Source organism: Amblyraja radiata, chromosome 21 (genome assembly GCF_010909765.2).
Source record: "Amblyraja radiata isolate CabotCenter1 chromosome 21, sAmbRad1.1.pri, whole genome shotgun sequence".
Taxonomy (NCBI): domain Eukaryota; kingdom Metazoa; phylum Chordata; class Chondrichthyes; order Rajiformes; family Rajidae; genus Amblyraja; species Amblyraja radiata.
Window position 1 is genome coordinate 25,539,529 of NC_045976.1, and position 24,642 is coordinate 25,564,170.

A 24,642-nucleotide genomic window follows, 5' to 3' on the forward strand; every position below is an offset into this window, starting at 1 on the left:
TTGGATCACCTCCATCATTTCTTGCTGTCACCCACAAATATTCTCATTGTCCTTGCAAAGTTGTATGAAATGTGTATCTTTATCGTTTAATTATTTAGTGTAGACTCGTAGGTTTAAAACATTTTTTCAAATTTGTGACCGCAGCAAGAGTAGATTTTAGAACCTTTTCATTTTTCTCTGTTTCTACCTGATCAAAATATATTTTGACACTTCTTGGGCCAGTCCTTGCAATTTTAAGAGATAATTTCCAGCGTTTGGAAAAATTGTATCTTTCATGGAAGTAGAGGCTTTAAGGATTAGTTTTTTATTGAAACATAGAAACTCCTCTGAGTTGGGAAAATAAAAATGTAGCTAACATTGAGTCTACTACCCCATCTGTAATAGCCTGCAACAGTCCATTGCCTCTTAGAGTCATAGTCATAGAATGATACAGTGTGGAAACAGGCTTTTCAGCCCAACTCTTTGAGCACCCCGTCCCAATAAAGAGATGCATCAGCTTCAAAAGATGTTTAATCAAAATGTAAGAAATAAAACAACATGTACAATATGAGCAATTTATTTGCAATTTATTTATTGCAGGGTAATGAATGTGATGGGGACCTTCTTCATGCAACATTTGAGTTAATTTTACCTGTGGCATACGAACACAGGCCTGAACTGGTGATTTTTGCCTTGGGAGATAATACTGGCATTCAAGCAGTTACACTAGCTCACTTGACACATTTACTCCAGTTGCTTGCTGAAGGTCGAATCCTTGTAATGACCCAGGTATGCTAACATTAATTGGATTTTTTGGGGCTACAGATTCATTTGTGTTTGCTGTAATTTAACATATTTGATTTGCATTAATTTGAATTAGTTTTAGGTTTCAAACTGTCAATCCTGTCACATTTATTCCAGGCTCCTGATCTCTTGTCTGATGTATGTTAATACAAGATTACAAAAGTTTTGTTGCTGCACGTTTGTGGCTGCAATGCACCACTAACTACCACTACAAAACAAATATTGTAGATATTCTCAGACACTTTTTTGCAGATTTGGTCCATTAGTCAAATTCCAATCTGCAGGTTTAATTCTGGCTGAATTACCAATAGTTAGCAGGGATGTGACAGTTAACCCCAACAGTTAAACACAAAGGAAGTTAGGGAGAAAATCAATCCTATTTGCAGAGTTAAACATATTTATGACCTCTGTAATAAAATGTACATGTGAAGATCAGAAGGAATGTGTCTACACTTACTAAGTTCCCACAGTATTCTGAAACCAAGGAAGGCATTGTAGGATAGTGGTAGAGCTACTGCCTTACAACGCCAGAGACCCGGGTTCAATCCTGACTACGGGTGCTTGTCTGGTCCACAGTTTAAGAATAAGGGGTAAGCCATTTAGAACGGAGATGAGGAAACTCTTTTTCACACAGAGAGTTTTGAGTCTGTGGAATTCTCTGTCACAGAGGGTGGTGGAGGCCGGTTCTCTGGATACTTTCAAGAGAGAGCTAGATAGGGCTCTTGAAGATAGTGGAGTCGGGGGATATGGGGAGATGACAGGAACGGGGTACTGATAGTGGATGATCAGCCATGATCACATTGAATGGCGGTGCTGGCTTGAACGGGCCGAATGGCCTACTCCTGCACCTATTGTTTATTGTCTATTGTCTCCCCATGACCTGAGTGGGTTTTATCCGAGTTTTATCGGTTTCCTTCCACACTCTTAAAACCTACAGGTTTGTAGGTTAATTGGCTTGGTATAAATGTACAATGTCCCTTGTGTGTATAGAGTAGTGTTGATATGCGGAGATCGCTGGTCGGTGCGGATTTAGTGGGCCGAAGGGCCTGATTCCGCACTGTATCTCTAAACTAAACTAAAAAGAACTAAGACAAATAGCATTTGGGCCGCAGCAGGAATATCCACGCCCCTTCCTCAGAACTGGGAGTCTGTATGACAACAGGTCCTGTTGTCACCATTCACTGAGTAAGCCATTGCCAATGGAAGACTCCATGACTTTGGTGATAGGACATAAGAAGTTAAAGTAGTAAAAAGACTGTTCAGGGAGAAAAATACATGATATAGGGAAAGGTGGAATGAATGGGGAAATGCTGAACTTTTAAATTGATTCTTGAGAGCAATGGTTTGCTTTAAAATTATTGAACATTTTTTAAATATATATATTTCAATGTGAGCTTAAAATAGATATTAACTTTTTTTGCTCAGGCCTCTGATCTTGTGGAGACTTTGACAAGTTCCTTGCTAGGCGATCCGTTACCTTCAATAAGATCTATTGTTTTAAATCAAGAAAATTCATTTGTGTTGATGAAACTTACACAAGAACTGAACCAGCATTGGAAATTACTTCCGAAGAGTGGTAAGCAAAAAAGCCTTTACATTAGATTATCCAGGAAATTCAAATAATGCAATCCAAGACCAGTCTTTTTTTTAATACATGCAACTGCTATAGCTTCCTCAAACAAGAAGGACTATAGAAACTAACGATCAATGGTCCTTTGTTTTTTTTAACATGAAATTTATTTTTAATTCTCCCAAAATATATTGATTTTTGAATTAATTGATTGATTGAAAGTTGCAGCATGGAAACAGGCCCTTCCGCCCATCGAGTCAATGCTAAACATTGATCTCCCATTCACACTAGTTCTATATTATCCAGCTTTCGCTTCCACCCCCTGTACAATAGAGGCAATTTACACAGGCCAATTAATGTGCAAACCCCCACGTCTTAGGAGGAAACCGAAGCAACTGGAGGAAACCTGAAATAGGGACAATATGCAAACTCCACACAGATAGCACTCGCGATGTAGATCAAACATGGGTCTTGGTCACTGTGAGGCAGCAGTTCTACCAGCTGCATCACTGTGCTACCCTTATGGAAAATGCATTTGCCTCACCATTCTGAAATGGAAAATGGTAATGGAGCAGGGCCCCAACTCTGCCTGATCTTTTCATTGGCTATGTTGACCACTCTTTGTTCCAAACATATTTAGGCACCATTCACCAACTCTTTCTCCGCTGCATCAATGACTACATCGGGGTCACTACCTCCACCCATGCAGAACTCAACAATTTCATCAACTTTACCACCAACTTCTATCCTGCCCTCAAATTCACAGACCATCTCTGACCTCTCTCTCCTCTTTTGTGATCTCTCTGCCTCCATTTTGGGAGACAGACAATCCACAGACATCTACTACAAACTCACTGACTATCAGAGCAACCTAAACTACAGTTCCACCCACCAAAGGACACCATCCCTTTCTCGCAATTAATGTCTCCACTGCGTCTGCTCTCAAGTTTGAGGTTTTCTGAGATGTCTTCTTTCTACTACAAATATAGTTTTCCTCTCTGCAATTGTGGATGGAGCCCTCATCCTTGATTCCTCTGCTCTTGCTGCCCCCGACCTCCCAGACAGAGCCGGGATAAAGTTCTCTTGGTCTTTACCTTTCATCCCACCATCCACCACATCCAAGACATCATTATCCAACAGCTTCAACACAATCCCACCCTCCACCACATCTTCTGCCCCCACCCCTTTCTGCTTCCCAAATTCTCTCCTTGTAGCTTTAACCTGTCTAAAGAAGGCACAGATGAACCTTCAAGCCTCTTAGAGTTCTAGAATCATAGAGCGATACGTTTCAGAAACATGTTGTTTGGGCCACTGAATCCAAGCTGACCATCAACCACACATTGTTTAAGAAGGAACTACAGACGCTGGAAAAATCAAAGGTAGACAAAAATGCTGGAGAAACTCAGCGGGTGAGGCCGCATCTATGGAGCGTATATGCATAGATGCTGCCACACCCACTGAGTTTCTCCAGCATTTTTGTCTATCAAGCACACATTAGTACCGATACCATGTTAATCCTATGTTTTATTCTCCCCACATTCTCATCAACACTTCTTTTTAGTATGGGCCCGGAACTAAACAGCTTTGAAACTAAGGCCCTCGATTAACTTAGGGGTGCTACAGTGACGCAGTTAGCCTCCTCACAGCTCCACTGATCTGGGTTTGATACTAACCTCTGGTACTAGCTGTAATTTGCACATTCTATCTGACTGTGGGTTTCCTTCCACAGCACAAAGATTGCAGGTTGTTTAGGTTAATTGGCTGCTGTATATTAACACTAGTGTGTAGGTCAGTAGGAAAATATGGGGAGAGCTGTTGGAAATGTGAGGAGAATAAAATGCGATGTTCTGGATTAGAGTAAATGGTGGTTGATAATCGGCTTGGACTTGGTGGGCTGAAGGGCCTGTTACCATGCTCTCTGATTCTATGTCTCTATAACAACCTCAAGATTTTACCACTCATCTAGACACAAAGGGCAATTTAAAGTGACTAATTAATATAGTGACCAATGGGATGTGGGAGGAAGTCAGAGCACCTGGAGGGACCTGTGCGGTCACATGGATAACATACACACTCCATACAACAGCATCGGGAGCTCAGACCCTGTGCCCAGGTCTCTGGTGCTGTGAGGCAGCGGCTCCTTCTGAGGCCAGTACTGAATAATAATCATTTAGCGAATGGTTATTCAGGAAGCCATTTGTGAAAAGTACAACAGTTATAAGGTTAATTCTTTATATCCCAAAACTAATATGGTATGAAACTTCAATTATATTTTCAAGTTTAAATTATGTATTGTTTTTGCTGAATATGTAATGCAATTTTTCTTTATCCTAAATGCAGTGCATTAAACAGTTGACTGTTTTGAAATTGCACATGGAAAAAAAACATGGAATATGCAGATTCAAGATTCTGGAAACCATCGACATTGATATTTTGACATCATATTTTTGATGGAGATTGTTAATTGGTAGTAGGTCTTTAAAGATAAATTGATATGCAAAAGTAATTACCTTAATCTGTACTGTGCCTAATGTTAAATTATCACATTCGGGGCCATGACCTATAGAACTATTCTGGTGATTGTGTGCTCTTCCGCAATATTAATCAATTCCTCATGAAGATGAAGTAACAAACACTAAGTTAATCAACTGATTAGACAGAATATATATAGAATCATTGTTGGAGTGTATTTTAGACCTAAAATAGGTTTAGTCTAATGTATTTCATTAATTTATATTCGTAGTAGTGATCAGGTATAGTTTTTGATTGGATATGCAATACTATTTGCATGAAGAAGGGAACAAATGCATTATCAGGGAATCATAATGTTCAGAGCTATGGAATTACCTGCTGCTTTTATGCATCATAAAACTGGAAGAACAGGACTACAGAGGGTCCATTTTTATATTGAAATATGCAAAGTTACCATATATTAATTTTCTTTTAAAATCTATTCACTGCCTGTTATGACTGAGACCACTCATGTTTATGATTTTGTATGACCATAATTTCTCCCTGAATCATACTGTCAGATCAATTAACTAGTTTGAGTTTATTTTACTGTCACATGTACCGAAGTACAGTGAAAAGCTTTTGTTGCATACTAACCAGTCAATGGAAATACATGATTTCAATTGAGCCATCATCTAATTGCTGCTATCATGATCTTGCTGTATGCAAGCTAGTTACCCCATTCTACTGTGCACAACAGTTGTAACTAGACTTGCTGTGAAGTTTTTCAAAATTTCCTCAACAAATAAAGTTACTGTATAATTACAAATTCATTCCTGTCTATTTTTATTTAATTAATAAAGGTATTCCAATTGCAAGCTAACATCTATAAAGGTTAAGATAAGTTTTTAAGAAAGAACTGCAGAGTTTGTAAATCGAAGGGAGACACAAATGCTGGAGTAACTCAGCGGGTGAGGCAGCATCTATGGAAAGAAGGAATTGGTGACATTTCGGGTTGAGACCCTTCCTCAGACCGAAGAGAAGGTTGCACAGACAGTAATCAATTTGCCCTCTTTCCTGCTTGTGGAAAGAAACCTCTTAAAAATCATGTATCACAGATACCATTTATCTTATTTTAAACGTAATTAGAATCTGCTTCATTCTCAGATTATAATTATTTAGCATTTTCTTGGAGTTGTGCTTTGGATTGTTAACACTTCAGAATTACCCATTAGTCGCCAGGAACATTGCTGCAACGGGCAGCAGTGATAGAGTTGCTGCCTTACAGCGCTTGCAGCACCGGAGAATTTGGTTCGATCCTAACTACGGGTGCTGTCTGTACGGAGTTTGTTCGTTCTCCCCGTGTTCTGCGTGGGTTTTCTCCGAGATCTTTGGTTTCCTCCCACACTCCAAAGACGTACAGGTTGTAGGTTAATTGGCTTGGTAAATGTAAAAATTGTCCCTAGTGTGTGTAAGGTATGCGGGGATCGCTGGTTGGCGCGTACTCGGTGGGTCAAAGGGCCTGTTTACGCACTGTATTTCTAAACTTAACTTGGGAAATGGCACCAATAAAAAAAAATTCTTTTTAATATTTAAAAAAAATATCTGTCATCATAATATTGACCTTATAGCAGGTTATACAACCATGGAAGGCGTAAATAGGGTAGATGGACGCAGTCATTATTTCCCAGGGCAGGGAGCCTTAAGCTCGTGGACATAGGCCTGAGGAAAAATTAAAGGAGATCTGATGATCAGGTTTTTGACACAAGTGGTGGTGGCAGGTACTATTACATCATGGAAAAGACATTTGGACAGGGACAAGAATGGGAAATAATTAGTGGGATGAGGGCCAAACACAGGCATATGGGATTGATTCAGCGTGGTCTGCATGGACAAGTTGGTCAGGAGCTCAAACTATGAATAAAGATTATTGATTGGTGATCAGATGTACAACAAGTAATCAACCTATTCATAAGTAGTGCATCATGAGGTTGGAGATGTAACGAAACCAGCAGTCCAAGGGTGGTTGAAGGCTACGGGATTGTATGATGGAACTCCAGCAGTACTACAAAGCTCAAAACAGCCCTAGGCGAAAGCAAGAGTTAAGTGCATTTGACAACTAAGCATGGCTTCTCTATATATGGTATTTTAACTAAGTCTTTGAATAACTGTTGGTCTTTTAACCTAATATCTCATGTAGCTCCTCACAACAAACCAAAGAAATTTCCTCGACTACAGTATAATAATCGGGAAAAAATTAATATTAAAATTTTGGAAAGGCCCTACAACCCCCACAATTAATATGTGGATTACGGAAATGTCGGAGACCCTATACTTAGAAATAATTAGACTTGTCTTAATGGACAAACAAGATATTTTCGATAAAATCTGGGCTCCATTCATTAACTATCTGAAGGGATAGATTGGCACAACACGAGGACCCAACTGAAACTTGAACTCGGGATCAGATGAAAAGCTATACTTTATAATCTACGAACCTATCTCCATTGACGTATTACAGGTAACCCATTCCACCTCCTCTGTTTTTCTGGGGTTTTTTAATTTGTAACTTTCTACCCTCTCTTTCTCTCTCTTTCTATAAAAAATAAAAACACTAGAAGCAGAAGTAATTGATAATTGAAAATTTTAATAATGTATGACTGATGTATATGATAAGTCTTTTTACTATAATATGTAACTACTTTATAATATGTCTACTTCTAATAAAAATATATTAAAAAAAAAAAAAAAAGGAATAAAGATTATTGATTGGTGATCAGATGTACAACAAGTAATCAACCTATTCATAAGTAGTGCATCATGAGGTTGGAGATGTAACTAAACCAGCAGTCCAAGGGTGGTTGAAGGCTACGGGATTGTATGATGGAACTCCAGCAGTACTACAAAGCTCAAAACAGCCCTAGGCGAACGCAAGAGTTAAGTGCATTTGACAACTAAGCATAGCTTCTCTATATATGGTATTTTAACTAAGTCTTTGAATAACTGTTGGTCTTTTAACCTAATATCTCATGTAGCTCCTTAAGTATATTTTGTGTAACTATTGTGAAACAACTAGGGATTTTGTGTTGCATGAAAATTGTTACGTCAGTATAATTTATTGTTGAAAGACACCAAAAATGTTGATCCTCCAAGTTATATAATCCAGCCTTCTGAAGATCCAAGTAAATAACATCCACTGACTCTCCTTTGTCTGTCCTGTTTGTTACTTCCTCAGAATTTCAACAGATTTGTCAGGCAAGATCTCCCTTTAATGAAACCCTGCTGACTTTGGTCTATTTATCATATCAGTATATTTACTTCCTTGTGCATCTGACAAGACCATGACGATTCTCAAACTTCTACCGGTGTGCCATCAGAAAGTATTCTGATGGCACCTCAATCTGGTATGGCAACTGCCCTTCTCTTTACTGTCTGAATGTGGTGAACACAGCCCAGTCCATCACAGACTCATCACTTCCTTCTATCCAGTCCATCCTCATGATGTGCTGCATCAGGAAAACTGGAAGCATTCTGAAGGATGGCTGCCATCTGACCATTCCCTTTTCTCCCCTATATCTTCTGGGATTAAGAACAGATTATCTCCCACATTCATCAGACTCTTGAACTAATCACGTTTCACATGCTCTTCCAGGATATGCTGCCATGTACTCATAAACTTAACTCTATCTCATTATTGTAGTTTATTTTCTATTGCACTACTTCAGATTGCACTACAAATTGGTACCATTCTGCTATTTTGCACTTCCTGTTGTATTTATTTATCTACCCGGAATAGGGGAATCAAGAACGAGAGGACGTAGGTTTAACGTGAGAGGGAAGATTTAATTGGAACCTGAAAGTAATTTTTTTTTCACAGATGTTGTAATCAAGTTCAAGGATCCAACTGATAGAACAGAAAAAGGCTCATATTTCAGGTGGGTGTATGGAACAATCTGCCAGAGGAGGTCGTTGAGGCAGGCAAATAGTATAATATTTAAGATCGACACAAAATGCTGGAGTAACTCAGTGGGCCAGGCAGCATCTCTGGAGAAAAGGAATAGGTGATGTTTCAAGCAAGATAGAGTTGCTCTTAGACCCTTCAGACATTTGGACAGATACATGGATAGGAATGGTTTAGAGGGATGTGGGTCAAGTGCAGGCAGGTGGGACTAGCATAAATGGGGCATATTGATCAGAATGAACGTTGGGCCAAAGGGCCTGTTTCCCTGCTATCAGGACTGATGACGAGTAAGTTAATGTAAAAACATTCAGTGCAAAATCAAATTATAGAAACAACATGAAAGGGGTTGAAGTGAGAGAAAGTGGCAATAAAGGTGGCAATTGTATTGTTGCATTCAACTAGCATTTATCGCTGTGGAAACAAGGAACTGCAGATGCTGGATAATACACAAAAGGACAAAATGCTGGAGTAACAGTGTGTCAAGCAGCATCGCTGGAAAACATGGATAGATTAAGTTTCAGGTGGAGACCCTTCTAAAGACTCCAGCACTTGTGTCACTTTTGTAGCATTTATCCTCGTCTTTTGTACTGGTTTCACATAGATTACATAGCACTATTTACTTTCATAAATTTGAATGACAATTCCGGCCCCATTATCTTTAGTTGCTGGAGATGCCGCTGAAATCAAAGAAAACTTCACACTATTGTGGTTTAATTGATATTTATGTACAACAGTATACATCTACACTTATAATCATGGCATACTTTCCAGCTACTGGGGTCTACTGTTAATCCACACGTTCACAATGTGCACATTATTGTATACGACTTTATATTTACAATAGCTAGTGTATTCGCAAGTACTATGTTACAATGGCATCAAGTTAGCATTTATGATGTTTCCATTTCCGAGCGGCAAGCGTCAGTTGAGTGTCTTTTCTGTGCCACAAGTAGATTTTATTTACTATTATATACGAGTCCTGAACGTCGCCAATGAGAACGTACTGGCCAGCTCGGTTGTTGCGGGTCATCATCTTCTGCACACAGTTTGCGTTGACGAGAAGCCACCGCTGAATAACAGTCCGGGTACCAAAGGGAAACAACGAGCCGGGGCTGATCATCTCCACCCGCCCTGCCACGTTATACTCGGCATTTTCCGAACCATTCCTCCTTTTGGCCAGGGTAACTTTCACAGCTGCCGAGAGACCAACAATATACAACCATTAATGTTCAGATAGGCGCAGGTACCATCGAAGGCAAAGCATAATGCCGTCTGCTTCTTCTAGGATAGTTTAAATGGCCCGGTTTTGGGTGTAATTTATTTGAAATAAAATTCCAAACAAAAAAACTTACCAAAATTGTTTTGACAAAATGTCTGCAAAACTCTCCTGAGAGCACCGGGTTCCTCTGTACTTGGGCAGCCCTGGCAGGTCGGCTTTGGAAAAACTAAACAGCAAAACCAAAATATTACAAACAAGTGTAGCCGATTGAAATTATGCCTCGTATAACAAATAATGGTTAACAACTGGTGTTTAACATTGGAAGTGACAGTGTTGACATGAAATGTCTCCCGTTATTTTACCCAGCGCCGTGACTTACGCTTTCGGTAGTGTGTGGACTCCAAGCTGGTCGATGTCAGGCAAGTGTCTTCATCCGCTGGGAATCGGTCGCAGGAAAGGGCATCTGGCCAAGACAGACCGAGGCAAGTCAGCACCTGATTGCAACTGTCCCAAACAGTTACACACAAACTCCGGCACGGCTGGATGAAACTGCAACAATACAATGAGACTTTAATAATTATTCTTCAGCATCAGTATAATGTCCTTAATTATTCAGTGACCACAAACCACAGGCACAACAGTAGCAGAGCCGGGGGTCACAGTTTAAGAATAAGGGGTAGGCCGTTTAGGACTGAGATGAGGAAAAACTTTTCACCCAGAGTTGTGAATCTGGGGAATTCTCTGCCACAGAAGGCAGTGGAGGCCAATTCACTGGATGTTTTCAAGAGATTTAGATTTTGCTCTTAGGGCCAAAGGAATCATGGGATGGGGGAAAAAGTAGGAACGGGGTACTGATTTTGGATGATCAGCCATGATCATACATAATGGCGGTGCTGGCTCGGATGACATTACTCCTGCGCCTATTTTTCTATGTTTCTAAAAGTAACTGGACAACAAGGACATCGGCGATGGCCACATAGTACTCACGTATCCAAGCAAACTGGAGCGAAGAGGGAACAGAGGAAAGTTCCCACCTGCGAGTGGCAGCCGGTCCGAACCAGCGACTCCCACTTGGCCGATTTGGGAATTACTTCTCCGAGGGTGGTGTGGCCCAATAAATTGGGAAGCCTCATTTCTGAGTAGCCGACATCCTGGCATAGTCCCATCTCCTTCGGCACGGCCACGCACTTGGTCGATATTCCTATATCAAAGCTATTGATGAGCACTGCGTGTAGGGCACAAAGCAGCGAAAGGAGATGTCCCCGGTTACAACGCGTCATCCTTGCAGAGTGCAATGAGAACTGTAACTCTAAACTATTCCGTGCTTATTGCTTTATTTATATAGTTTGCCTCCGTCTCTGTCAGTGGTCCGGCAAAGTATTTCAGATACTTAATTTCTATTGATCGTGGTGATTACAGTTAAGGCAGGAGTTGTAAATACACCCTCTTCAGTCTGCACGGACTCATCAGCGAATTGGTCTTCAGTCTACGCTCCCTGCCTGAACGGCAAGGTGTCTTTGTACAACATTAAGCGTTAATTAGCAAGCATCTCTAACAGCCCCGATACGGATCCAACTCCACTCGCGTTAATTCCCAGTGGAGAGACAGACAGACGCCAGCATCTTCTTTGTTTCTGTGGTATTTTGACAAACGGCTGAGTGAGAAATAAAACAAAGGGCTGGATTGCCGAGTGGAGTTTCTGCCCAGGCTAACTGTCTATCTATCGTCTCATCTATTGAATGCGAACATTTCACTGGAGACACCTCTCTGACTCTTGGACGTCTGCTGTTCCTGTAAGAGGTTGGAAGAATTGAAGATAAACTCGTTAAATCTGAATGGATACTTTCTGTGGTAAGTTAGTTATCTGCAGACTGGCCGGCCTCCCTTCGGTCATCCAACATTCTCCTGTCAACGCCGTCATGTCTAATTTCCATTAATCCAAGGAGATAGATAGGTCACACAAAATGAATGAACTAAATGACTAAAATAATATTTTATTTTAAATCGCGGAATCCTCTATGAAACTCATGCTTGAAATGCCCGCTTTCCATCCACTGTAACATTTTACAACCAGGGAAACCGTTTGTTCTTCACAAATGGACCAACATATTAATAAGAAAAGTTAATGATTCGGGTGGACATTGAAGATGCAACTGCTTTGCTGAAAGAGAAAAGATCTTGTTAAGCTATCCACCAAAGTGCAAGAGTAACCCAGCGGTTCAGGCAGCATCTTTTGATATTAATAAACCAATCTAACCTAGTTATACAGTGCTGTATATTTGGGTTTTGCAGTATTGGGTTTTATAGTCGTTCCAGCACAGTTCAGATTTCAGGAGATAAGAATATATGGATCAGGAGAGGATTTGAACTTTTAACCATTTCTCTTGCTTCAGTGGCAGAATCAGAACCTTATGGAAATCGATCAGCCCTGCTGCTGGATGCCTGTACTGGAATCCAAACTAAAAGTTTCTAAAGAAGTGTTCTGACCAGAAATTATACACACCAATGTCCTCCTGATATGCTGCCTGACCTGCTGAGTTACTCCAGCATTTTCTGTCTTTGTTTCTTTCTCACACCTGAACTTCATATATACCTTAGTTTATCTATTTTATTCTACATTGGCAAATCAGGCAATATCAGAAAGCATGATGTGAGTGATTAATTTGAAAAAAAAATTCTGGTGGATAGCTTAACAAGATCTTTTCTCTTTCAGCAAAACAGTTGCATCTTCAATGTCCACCCGAATCATTGGATTGTCATAAGAAGAACTGTAATTTGCTACATCAGCCCCATCTTTGGGAGAGTCTGTGGTCACCACATTGGCCCCATCAGCTGCCCTCACAACCCACAAAACTGTAGTGGATGCAAGAAGGAAAGAAATCAGGATTATATGGTCAGAGCCAAAGTTTAGAATCCTCAGATCCAAAGATAAGATAAATAATTGGTTTCAAATAATTAAAACAGTAAACCATTCCTTTGTAAAGTGTAGATAGACACAAAGGGCTGGAGTAACTCAGCGGGTCAGGCAGCATCTCTGGAGGAAAGGAATAGGTGACATTTTGGGTTGAGACCCTTCTCCAGACTGCAAGCTGGTCATAGTTCACATATTTAACATGTTTGTGTGGAAAGAAATGCTAAAGAAAATGAAGCATCTCAGCATCTAAGTTTTGAAAGTTATAAGTAAAGTCAAGTTTATTCGTCACATACACATACGAGATGTGCAGTGAAAACTAGGGACAACTGGTGATTGGCATGCATACTCTAATTCAATTAAACTAAACCAGGTGATTAAACTCCTCGGTATCAACTCTGGCTCTCAGGCACTAGATACAAAGATAGAGGTCATGCCTGACTCCCTCACCATTTTAAAGAATTGGCAACATAGAGGTCAGTCTGAATGCCCTTTATAAATATTGATGATTTTCACACTTCATTTTCAAGTGCATTAAAAACCAGACAGTCCCACCTCGTCCTTATCTGTCTCACTGAATCTTAATGTTAGGTGCCTCACAGCTCTGAGGACTGGAGTTTGAATCCCTAGGGATTGAGGTGATCTGCTACCACACTGGTTTGTGGGTTCTAAGATGGCTGATGAGGGCAATGTTGAGAGTCAACATTGTTTTAATGTCAAATATCTTATAGAACTCATAGATCTTATAGAAACATATACAATTATTAAAGGACTGGACAAGCTAGATGCAGGAAAAATGTTCCCAATGTTGGGCGAGTCCAGAACCAGGGGTCACAGTCTTAGAATAAAGGGGAGGGAGGCCATTTAAGACTAAGGTGAGAAAAAACCTTTTCACCCAGAGGGTTGTGAATTTGTGGAATTCCCTGCCACAGAGGGCAGTGGAGGCCAAATCACTGGATGGATTTAAGAGAGAGTTAGATAGAGCTCTAGGGGCTACTGGAATCAAGGGATCAAGGGAATCAAACTTCGGAGTGGCGGCGCGGCTCTGGCTGCAGCAGCTCACCGGCAGTCCTGTTTGTTTTGTGTTTTTTGTGTTGTTTATTTCGTTTTGGTTCGTCTAGTTTTGGTTTTTAGTTTGTGTTTGGGGGGGGGGGTGGTTGAAACGGGGCTTGCTGTCTCTCCCTGCGGGGGAATGCGACTTTTTTGTCGTATTCCCCTTCTCTGCCTCCGTCTGCGCTGAGGCCTAATGGCGGAGCTGGCGACCTCGAGGCTCAGGAGGCAGAGCCCGCTAGGACTCGCCCTGAGCTCGCTCCCGTGAGGGCGGCCCGGCTCGGGGCTGGAACAGTGCTTCCGTGAGGGGCTGTGACGCTCCCGGGAGGGCGGCCTGGCCCGAGGAAGGAACGGTGCTTCCGTCGGAGTGGCCGAGCTCGGGGAGGTACGGCGTTCCCAGCCCGAGGGAGGAGCGGCGCCCATGTCGGGGCGGCCAGCCCGAGTGAGGTACGGTGCCCATGTCGGGGCGGCCCAGCCCGAGGGAGGTACGGCGCCCATTTCGGGGCGGCCCAGCCCGAGTGAGGTACGGCGCCCATGTCGGGGCGGCCCAGCCCGAGTGAGGTACGGCGCCCATGTCGGGGCGGCCCAGCCCGAGGGAGGAGCGGCGCCCATGTCGGGGCGGCCCAGCCCGAGGGAGGAGCGGCGCCCATGTCAGGGCGGCCCAGCCCGAGGGAGGTGCGGCGCCCATGTCGGGGCGGCCCAGCCCGAGGGAGGTACGGCGCCCATGTCGGGGCGGCCTGGCGCGGGGATGAGACGGTAACGGTACTCACGTGGGGGCGATCCGGCTCGGGGCTGGAATGGTGCTCCGGTGGCTGGGACGGTGTTCTGGCGGTGGTGGCCTGAGTCCGGGGTTCGGCCAATGGCCAGCGGCTGCGTCAGCAGGACTGGTGGGCGGCAGCTTCGACCACCCCGGGGCGCGGTGATTGAGCCGCGGGATAGTTTTTAACATTGCCCGGTGGGGTATCGCCTCAGCGCAGAGGGAGAAGAGGAGGGAAGAGACTGCAGCCCTAAGACTTTTGCCTCCATCACAGTGAGGAGATGCTGGGTGGACTCACTGTGGTGGATGTTAATATGTGTTTATTGTTGTTTTTTATTGTATTGTATTGTATGTTTGACTGCTGCAATTTCGTTCAGACTTCGGTCTGAATGACAATAAAGGCTATCTAATCTAATCTAATCTAATATGGGGAGAAGGTTGCAATCTTCCACCCACACAGACAATGAGTCACTGACACCATTCAACTGGAATGACAAAAATGTAAGTCTACAATTGTATTGTCTGTTAGGGAGCCAGTTTAGTTTATGCTTAATGTCGCACTTGCTATCAGAATTCCCAGCAGAGCGAGAGGTCTGTCAGGGAATGTTGCCGATATGTGTAGGAAGGAACTGCAGATGCTAGTTTAAACCAAAGATAGACACAAAATGCTGGCATAACTCAGCGGGACAGGCAAGCAACTCCGGAGAGAAGGAATGGGTGATGTTTCGGTTTGAGACCCTTCTGCCGACTGGCCCATTCTAGACTGCAGGAGTACGTGCTGAGGGACTCACTGAAGCTTGGTAAAGCCAACGGCAAGCCTCTGTCGGGGAGGACCATAGTCTGGGGGCCTTCCTCGGCAGGACATTACATGGCAGGATCTGGTGGAGACACCCCTCAAACAAGGGAGACCCCCAGGGGGGCACATGAGTGGCAAAGGTGCCTAGTATAAGGATAGCCTGGGAACACTACCAAATATACAGTGCCCTCCATAATGTTTGGGACAAAGACCCATCATTTATTTATTTGCTAATATGCCTGATCCTCCTGGCTGCACAGTGGGTCTCTCAACTGAGTGCAGGCACACATGAACCTAAAGATGAGTCTGGCACAATTTGCGATTTGTAATATAAAAAATACATGTGTTTAAAGTGCACATTGCCAGATTTTAATAAAGGTCATTTTTATAAATTTTGGTTTCACCATGTAGAAATTACACCTGTGTTTAATTTGCAGATTTGTCTCACAATCGTCTTCAGGAGATTTACATTGACTTTTTTTCTTTTGTGCGTGCCCCACTGGTTACAAACTGAGAATAATTAGTTGAGGCAAAGACATGTACAGGCGTTTAAATTCACTCTCATTTGGAGAGGCACACATGTATGTCAGTGTTGTGGGATTACCATGATTATAATCTCAGGTTACACTTATCTTTCGATGATTCTTTGTGGAGGTAGGGGGTAAAGGATAGTTTCTCTAATTGGCCTGCAGCTTCCAACCCTGCACTCCTCCAATCCATCCATCACGGTGGTATGCTGAGTTAACAACTAAGAAGATACAGATTGAATACACCCCATATTAGTAACTATACTTAAGCAAATTCCTACAAATTTTACAGCGCCAGAGCCCTGGGTTCGATTATGATTACAGATGCTGACTGTACAGAGTTTGTACGTTCTCCCTGTGACCACATGAGTTTTCTCCGGGTGCTCCGGATTTCACCCACACTCCAAAGACATACAGGTTTGTAGGTTAATTGGCTTTGGTAACATTGTAAATTGTTCCTAGTGTGTAGGATAGTGCTAGTGTATGGGATGTTCGCTAGTCGATGTGAACTCTGTGCGCTAAAGGGCCTGTTTCCACGCTGTATCTCTAAAGTCTAAATAGGAGCACATTAAAAAGTAAATGATTTATAATCTGATTCATCAGAAATGCTAATTGCACAAGCATTCACATTTTAGACATTTTTGGATTGTGGATATTTGGAGCAGAATGTTTTTAGTTTAAATCTTTTTATTTGAATTTTGAATTTAACAGCAATTTGCTAATATACAATGATAATAGACAGTGATAATCAGGACATAATTGTACAACAGTATGTAAACAACCCTCAAAACCCTTACCCTTACCCACCCTCGCCACCCGGGAACAAACAACACTCACATACGTACACATCCACACAAATACGATTAAAAAAAAATAAAATAAATAATAATAAAAAGAAAGAAAAAGAAAATTATAAATAAATAAATAAATTATTATTTATTAATTTAAAAAAAATTTGTGGGGAGGGAGGGGGTGGATGGGGGGGAGGGGTTGAGGGGATAGCAGCTGCAATAAGACAGAGCTGTGATAGAGGGCACTCAGTCCTCTTCCGAGTCCGGAAACAAGTTAAGAGAGTTAACAAGTTCCAGGAAAGGGTTCCATGTATCTAGGAATGTCTTGGTAGAGCCTCTGAGAGAGAACCTAAGTTTTTCAAGCTTTAAGTTGTAGAGCACCTCCGGAGCAGAATGTTTTTATTGTAATCAGTCGATCCTGTGCCAGACTCATCTTTAGGTTCATGTGTGCCTGCACTCAGTTGAGAGACCCACTGTGCAGCCAGGAGGTTCAGGCATATTAGTCCCTCAGAATAATGCCATCACAGAGGCTCAACAATCAAGCACTCTTCCACTGAAGTAACCCAATTAGAATTCTGAATCATCAACATATTTGAAAAGTCAAAATGTGTTGGAAGGAACAGCGGCTGCTGCTTTATATCAAAGATAGACACAGAATGCAGGAGTAGTTCATCGGGTCAGGCAGCATCTCTGGAGAAACAAAATAAAAGTAAAATACTGGTTCAGCTGACAATGATTTTCAGGATTTTTTTCAAAGATACGAAAGACTTAACAGTCAAAATAAATGAAAATTTGCAGTTGCTGTTCAAAATTACTACCACTGAAATTAAACTTTAAAAATAATCTTGTAGAAGCCAGATAAAGGTCTCACTGACAAACATTACCAGCAACGCTGTGTTAAATAGAAATGACTCCCACACAGGATGCACAGCATCAAAACATTATAGCCTATTGACTCACTTCAAGGTAGACAACAGGTACATTAGAATTACGTGTACAATTAGATAAGTGTGATTGTCTTGTTTGCTCTAGTGCTCTTTTTGTCTGCTGCTGTAGTTGGTTGCTGATGACCTGTGATAAGGCCCATGGGCATCTTGTCTGGCCTTGGGAATGTTAGAACAGAAACAAATTGAATGCATTTAATTTAAACAAAACATTTAATTATTCAACCTCTTGACTCCAGCCCGACAGCGGCCTTAAGTGACATAGATGGGAAAAATAAATTTGGTGCTATTAATATTTCACACAAAAAGGATGATATTTACCATTATGAAATAAATGAAGGGAAACTTTAACTTACATAACTATTTGAATGAATTAACTTGCTGATAGCCCTGTCCCACGGTACGAGTTCATTCCAAGAGCTCTCCCGAGTTTAATAAAAAACTCATAGTAAGCACGGAGAATGAATGTAGCGGGTACGTCGGAGCTCGGGGACGTCTCTTAGCGACTCGTAATGCTAACGGCAGGTATTCAGGAAGACTCGCTAACGGCAGGTAAGCACGGGAAGACTCGTGAAGATTTTTCAACATGTTGTCCTGAACTCACCTAATTAATGGGTGAGGGCAGATCCTGTGCATTCCCCAGTTTACTGAACCCCACTGACTGCCAGTGTGCAGAGTGAGGGTCACGGCCGTAGTAGGACTGGGGCAGTGCCAGGCTGCGGGACAGACCTGTAAGGCATCTTCCAGTCGCTTTAAGAGGAAAATGTCTTATTTCAGATGTAAATGTCACATTATGACCAAGAATTGAATAGTCATGTTCCCCCCCCCCCCCCCCCCCCCCCTTACAGTCATGGCTACACCAGTATTGTTGTTGTTCATCCTTCGTGGTCGAAGAAGACCATGACTTTAATGTTTTTGTTTGTGGGTCCGGTGAGACCGATCCGGACCTGGAAGGCTCGCCCGCACATGTGACACAGCTGGGCAGGCGCTGCGGCAGAAGTTGAAGTGGCTCGAGCCCCGCGCGTGGCGCGTTTCCTACAAACTTCTGCAGAGCGCTTCCTCCCAGCTGCGCACTGGATCCCGTGGTGATCCTGCCTCGCTCAGTTGGGCGGTTACGGGTCCTGAAGTCCTGACTTGTGCTGGACTTGGATTAAAGTGAGGGAGAGTAGCATCAATTGTCAGCCTCACTCTCTTGTCCCGGCCTATCTGGATCCAGTGGCAAGACATAGTCAAGACGGTTGGCGATAGGTCAGGATGCAGTGGATGGCCACCAGTGTTCTACGTGAACATTGTGCCCTAATTGCGCTCCACGACGCTTTGCTGGGTCCACCTTCCTACCCGTTAGACCGCCAAATGGTGGTCTCCTCCGTGTATTCCGTCGGATCCAGTCTTTACCTTTCCTGAATAAGGTATAGCCACAAGGCAGTGGACGTTTACATTTGGTGTTTTCCTTCACCCCTCCAGGGTGCTATATGGAGGACGCCTGTGTGTGACTTTGTTTAACATGGCTGCTTCTTCGTGGCAGCCACCCCACGAAGAAGCACCTTGGCCCACAGTCTATTAAACAATTGTTTTAAGTTAAAAATTATGAATAACTTGTGAAATATAACCAATCTGAACGAAACTTTATAGGAACTGACCATAGGACAAAGATGAGTAAGGTGGTGCAAACATTTTTTCGCTACATATAGATCACATATAGATAGATAGAGTTCAGTGTTTACTATTTATGGTGAGTTATCTTATGTAAAGATATTTATCTGATTTAATTTTGTTTGATGCCACTTAATGACCGAATAAGTAATTAAAAAAAAAGTATAAAACTTATAATTTATCAATGTCTTCGACCTAATGTTAATCCGGTTTCTCTCTCTGCAGATGCTGTCTGAACTATTCATTATGTTTAATATTATACAACTTTAGCTTTGCCTCTAGCTAGAGTGTATTGAAGTGTAAGGAGTCAAAGGAGAAGTTGTTGAGGGTGAGGATAAGTTCCTCCAAGCGGAGTCTGAGGTAGAGTCTTGACCCGAAGCATCACCTATCCATGTTCTCCAGAGCTGCTGCCTGACCCACCAATTTACTCCAGCACTTTGTGTCCTGTTGAATTGGGGGTAGGGGTGGGGTGTTGAGTTGAGTTGAGGGTAGGGGTGGGGAGTTGAGTTGGGGGTAGGGGTGAGGTATTGGGTTGAGTTGAGGGTAGGGGTGGGGTGGGGAGTTGAGGGGGGTAGGGGTGAGGTGTGGAAGGTAGGGGTGAGGTGTTGGGTTGGGGGTAGGGGTGGGGAGTTGAGTTGGGGGTAGGGGTGGGGTGTTGAGTTGAGTTGAGGGTAGGGGTGGGGAGTTGAGGGGGGTAGGGGTGAGGTGTTGGGTTGGAGGTAGGGGTGAGGTGTGGAGGGTAAGGGTGAGGTGTTGGGTTGGAGGTAGGGGTGAGGTGTGGAGGGCAAGGGTGAGGTGTTGGGTTGGGTTGATGGCAGGGGTGAGGTGCGCTTGCTGTGCCGGGGCTGCAGGTGGCGGGCGGTTCGGCGAGCGGACAGGGCTCTCCTACTCAAAGATCACAGAGCAAGAGCTCCTGTTGGAGCAGCGATGGCGGCGGCGACTGCGGAGAAGACGGAGCGGGGCACACAGCCGAAGCAGGAAGAGGGCGAGGTCCGGTACAAGGAGCGACTGGAGGTCAGTGGGCAGACATTAACCACTGGCGGGGCGGGGCGGGGCGGGGGCTGCGGGAGTCTGGGCCCGGGGTAGAGGCGGGGTTGCGGGCCTCGGCCGGCGGGCCCGGGGCAACGACGGGGGCGATGGGCTGCGGCTCCCGGCCCGTCTCCGCCTCTGGCCGCCCTTGGGGCCCGACCCTGGCGACGCCGCCCAGCGGCGGGGTGGCCTCGGCCCAGCGCTGCTCCATCCCCGGGCCCAGCGCTGCTCCATCCCCGGCCCCCCAGCGCTGCTCCATCCCCGGCCCCCCAACGCTGCTCCATCCCCGGCCCCAACGCTGCTCCATCCCCGGGCCCCAGCGCTGCTCCATCCCCGGGCCCCAGCGCTGCTCCATCCCCGGCCCCAACGCTGCTCCATCCCCGGCCCCAGCGCTGCTCCATCCCCGGCCCCCCCCGAGGGAGAGGCGGGCTGAAACTGGGCCTCGGTGGCCGTCCCTTCTATGTCCATTAACCCCATGAATTAGTTTATCAAAGAGCACCAAACAGAATTATATCTGTGGTTCCGGGTTTACCCGCAAATCTAAAGTACTCCTTCATACGCTATTATTTTAACGGAAGGTAAAGGGTCCACGCCATAAAAGTGCTGCCAACTGTTTAGTCTCTGACAATTCCGCTGTCACCTGCTTGATAAACATGTTCCCACTTTTCCATGGGTCCCCTCTATGGACCATAGAGATCAGGACCCTGCACGGCACTCAGGGTTTGTATTTTTAAGTCAGAATCATAGAATTGTATGGCATGAAACCCAATTTGGTCCAACTCATCCAGGCTGACTATTGGGCACTCTTCTGTATCATCCCAATTGCTGAACACTTGGTTCACAGCCCTCTATACTTAAGTGATTCGTATGTTCATTTAAACATTTCTTAAATGCTGTCGGTGATGCAGCTTAAACCATTCACTACGTCAGTGCATTCCAAGTAGTTGCCACTTTCTGGCTGATGAAGATTCCCTCTGAATCCCTTTCGTCATAATCCCTCTGAATCCCTTTCCTCTAAATCTAAACCCGTCCCATCTAGTTTCAACGCCTCATCACCCGCCCCATTATCTGGGGAAAGGTATCTTATCTGTATCCCTCATAATTTTATATACCTCAGTTATGTTTCTTATTAACCTCTTTGCTCCAGGGAGAAAATACATAACACCTTTTGGGGATGGTGGTGGGGTGGGGGGTAATAACCGCACTTCTCTATCTCAGACACCATCCTGGTGAATCTCCTCTGCAGCTTTTTACTGTATCATTCATTTTCAAGCCAAGTTTAGACTAGATACATACTGGCATTCAGATTTTTTTTTGCATTTGCTTTTAGTTGGTCTTTAGATATGGTTTCAGGTTAATTGGGGGGAGAAAGCAGGGGGGGAAACAAACTCATGCTAACTTTGTTTGGTGAGAAGATAGGTAAATATCCTGCAAATGTGATCTGTTTATATTTGGGGTGCTCCACCGTCAGATATTAAACATATGCATACACAGTTAATTTGAAATTGACCTCAGATTTCATTCCTGTTTCATTGTAAATGTAATTTCTCACCTCACCCCATCCCAATTTGAGTTGGCTGATGTTTTGATTAACTTTGTGCCACCCTTTAGATGCAAATTGGAGACTCCATTGACAACTTGATTAAACGCATAATGCGACTCATTCTGCAAGACACATATGAGGCCCAGTCGGAACTACACACAATCATGCTGGATCTATTTGAGAAGATTGGTATTACCGGAGCCGATGACTGTCGCCCAGAAGCACATGTCTTTTTCCAGCGTTTTGCTGAAATCGCATGGTCTGAACTAGTGGATGAATGCTTCGCGGAAGGTAGCATGAAGCTGATTCACTCTCATTCTACCTTTTTTCAGGCTTTGGGTTTTTTACGGAGAATATCTTGTTACATGCCCTGTGTGAAACGAATGTGGGATAAACGATACCGAATTGTAACAAATATTGGCATCATGCTTTGTTTTGATGGTGAAGTTACTCACCTGCGCTATTTCATCTGGCAAGAATGTTTGAAAATTCTCTACAATTGCCTTGTCTTGTGCACTGAAGATGACATAAAATATATTTGCCAATTGCAGATCTTTAACTGCCTGGAAGTAGCTTGGAAAGTATCCGATGAAAGATTAAACCTTGGGCTACTTGTAAAAGCATGGCTGGTCCTTGCTGAGCATTATCACATTCCAATTTGTGAGCAAACCTGGGATAGATCCTCTTTCCCCCAAATAATTAGCTATTTGTCGCTGGAAGATGAATATGAAATGGCAGGTGTACATGTTGCGAAAAAAGCCATTTTGGCTATAACTGATCCTAGAGAATACAAGAAAAACCCTTATGTGCATTATAACCGTAAAGCAAGGTACATATCTACAATTACTGACACAGAAACCAAACCACCTGAAACGTTCCCTACAATATGCTCGTCACCACCTTGCAATCAACTGGAAGTTAGCCAATGTCACTTTCGCACTTGTGATTCCTGTCGCCTTACATATTACTGCAGCAAAGCCTGCCAGAAATTCCACTGGAAACATGGTCACAAGGAGGAATGTATTCCTGTGTATCCAAGGGAGGAAATCCTAAAATACTACACAGATGATGTGATAAATGACTTTCAACTGTACTGTATGAGCTTGTCAAACAACAAGATGCTGGAAAGTATTTTGGGTCAGCTAATTCCGAAGCGTAAGAAAGGAGATGGTGTCCGCTGTTTAGGGGTCCTTATTAAAAATGAACAAGGTCAGTGGGTTACCCTTGATGAGAAGGTACCAGAGGCCAAGAAACATGTATTTCCTATCACCAGAAGGAGCAGACCCAAAGACTAAATTATTTTCTGTCCAGGTGATTATGATTTGATGCCCTGAATATTTACATTACACAGTGTGTGTTTTGAACGACAAACACGTGATCATTTGTTGCCTAAACTGAATAATCCCTATTCTCTACTCACTTTCACTATCATTGAGACTATAAGATAAGAACATTCGCTTCATGTCTCAGTATTAAAGAGTCCACTTTTTCGCTTTCTTTTTCAATAAATTGCTTCCAAGTTTTGTAACATGGTATTGCCTAAGTTGTTATAGAAAGGATCTTATTTATGTATGTGAATCATGAGGAATGGAGAACTGATTTATGTCTTATTCTGATATATAGATCAGCATAGTGGCAGAGCAGGTAGTGACGCTGCCAAGCAGCTCCAGTGATTCGGATCTGTTCTTGATCTCGATACTGTCAGTGTGGAGTTTCCATGCACTCGCTTGATCACATGAGTTTCTCTGTGTGCTCTGGTTTCCTCCCTCACCCTAACAACGTGCTGGATGGTAGGTTAGTTGGTTACTCTAATATATGGCTAATATAGGTGGGTGCTGGGTGAATCCAGGTGGGAGTTGATGGGCAGAAGCGAGAGAAACAATTACAGGGAAATACGTGGGGGAATAGGATGGAGTGAAATGCTCTGAAAGCAGGCGTTAATTGTGGACTTTCTATCTCATGAGAAATAGGTAATCAGTGAATTACAGCACAGAAGGGTGATCTTTTGGCACACATTATCCATGCCAATAATGATGCCCATCTATGCTAATCAGGTTAAAATGTATGTATGGACTTGTGTGCATTGTGTTTAAGAGGAAATTATTTTTAGGTTGATACTCTAATTAATTAATTACATGCCAGCAATGTGAAGTTATAGTTAGTTGAAGTAAATGACCCTTTGTTATTTGTAATCTACGATGTCTGCTGGATGTTAATGTAAAATAAATCATTCTTAAAGATCGACAAACATATAGTTTGAAAATTTGATTATTAGATTACTTTCTTTTATAAATTTCCACAAGCAGTTTCATTTTCAAAACCTAATTCAAATGTGGAATTTTGTTGAATCTTTCAAGGGGAGGGGCAGAGAGCAGGAAAACGTTACTAGCATTTCATACCTTGTCTTATTTCCTTTATTACATGTACAAACTACACTACTGAATGGGGAAATTATGTGTAGCGTAATTTTATTCTTTACTAAATTTGGGCCTGTATAATTAGAATTTTATTGGATTTGTTTAAATAAAAAGAGGATCCTTGTGCCGGATCAAAGTAATGGAAAGAGACTCTAGTTCCAAGACACTTCTGTCATTCAGCAGACACTCTGGCTGCAGCAGCTCACCGGCAGTCCTGTTTGTTTTGTGTTTTTTTGTGTT

At 43.1% G+C, this 24,642-nt stretch overlaps 3 protein-coding genes across 5 annotated transcripts in view; 2 read left to right on the forward strand and 1 right to left on the reverse strand.

Annotated features, from left to right (window-relative positions):
• hdac10 (histone deacetylase 10) overlaps nucleotides 1-5,626 on the forward strand; it is a 32,599-nt gene extending 26,973 nt beyond the window's left edge. For all 3 annotated transcript variants that reach the window (XM_033039790.1, XM_033039792.1, XM_033039791.1), the window contains exons 19-21: nucleotides 580-768; nucleotides 2,209-2,359; nucleotides 4,694-5,626. In XM_033039790.1, coding sequence (XP_032895681.1) covers nucleotides 580-768; nucleotides 2,209-2,359; nucleotides 4,694-4,701 — 348 coding nt within the window. In that variant the 3' untranslated portion in view covers nucleotides 4,702-5,626. The remainder of the gene's footprint in view (nucleotides 1-579; nucleotides 769-2,208; nucleotides 2,360-4,693) is intronic.
• Nucleotides 5,627-9,479: 3,853 nt separating this feature from the next.
• Nucleotides 9,480-11,550, reverse strand: LOC116985206 (secreted frizzled-related protein 2-like). Its single transcript, XM_033039794.1, has 4 exons — nucleotides 10,972-11,550; nucleotides 10,364-10,533; nucleotides 10,118-10,210; nucleotides 9,480-9,959 (listed from the first exon to the last, which is right to left on the reverse strand). The coding sequence occupies exons 1-4, from the start codon at nucleotides 11,262-11,264 to the stop codon at nucleotides 9,649-9,651; spliced, it is 867 nt and encodes a 288-aa protein (XP_032895685.1). The 5' UTR covers nucleotides 11,265-11,550; the 3' UTR covers nucleotides 9,480-9,648.
• Nucleotides 11,551-20,218: 8,668 nt separating this feature from the next.
• LOC116985205 lies at nucleotides 20,219-24,235 on the forward strand. The gene is made up of 2 exons (XM_033039793.1): nucleotides 20,219-20,427; nucleotides 22,054-24,235. The coding sequence occupies exons 1-2, from the start codon at nucleotides 20,341-20,343 to the stop codon at nucleotides 23,278-23,280; spliced, it is 1,314 nt and encodes a 437-aa protein (XP_032895684.1). The 5' UTR covers nucleotides 20,219-20,340; the 3' UTR covers nucleotides 23,281-24,235.
• Nucleotides 24,236-24,642: the final 407 nt, after the last annotated feature.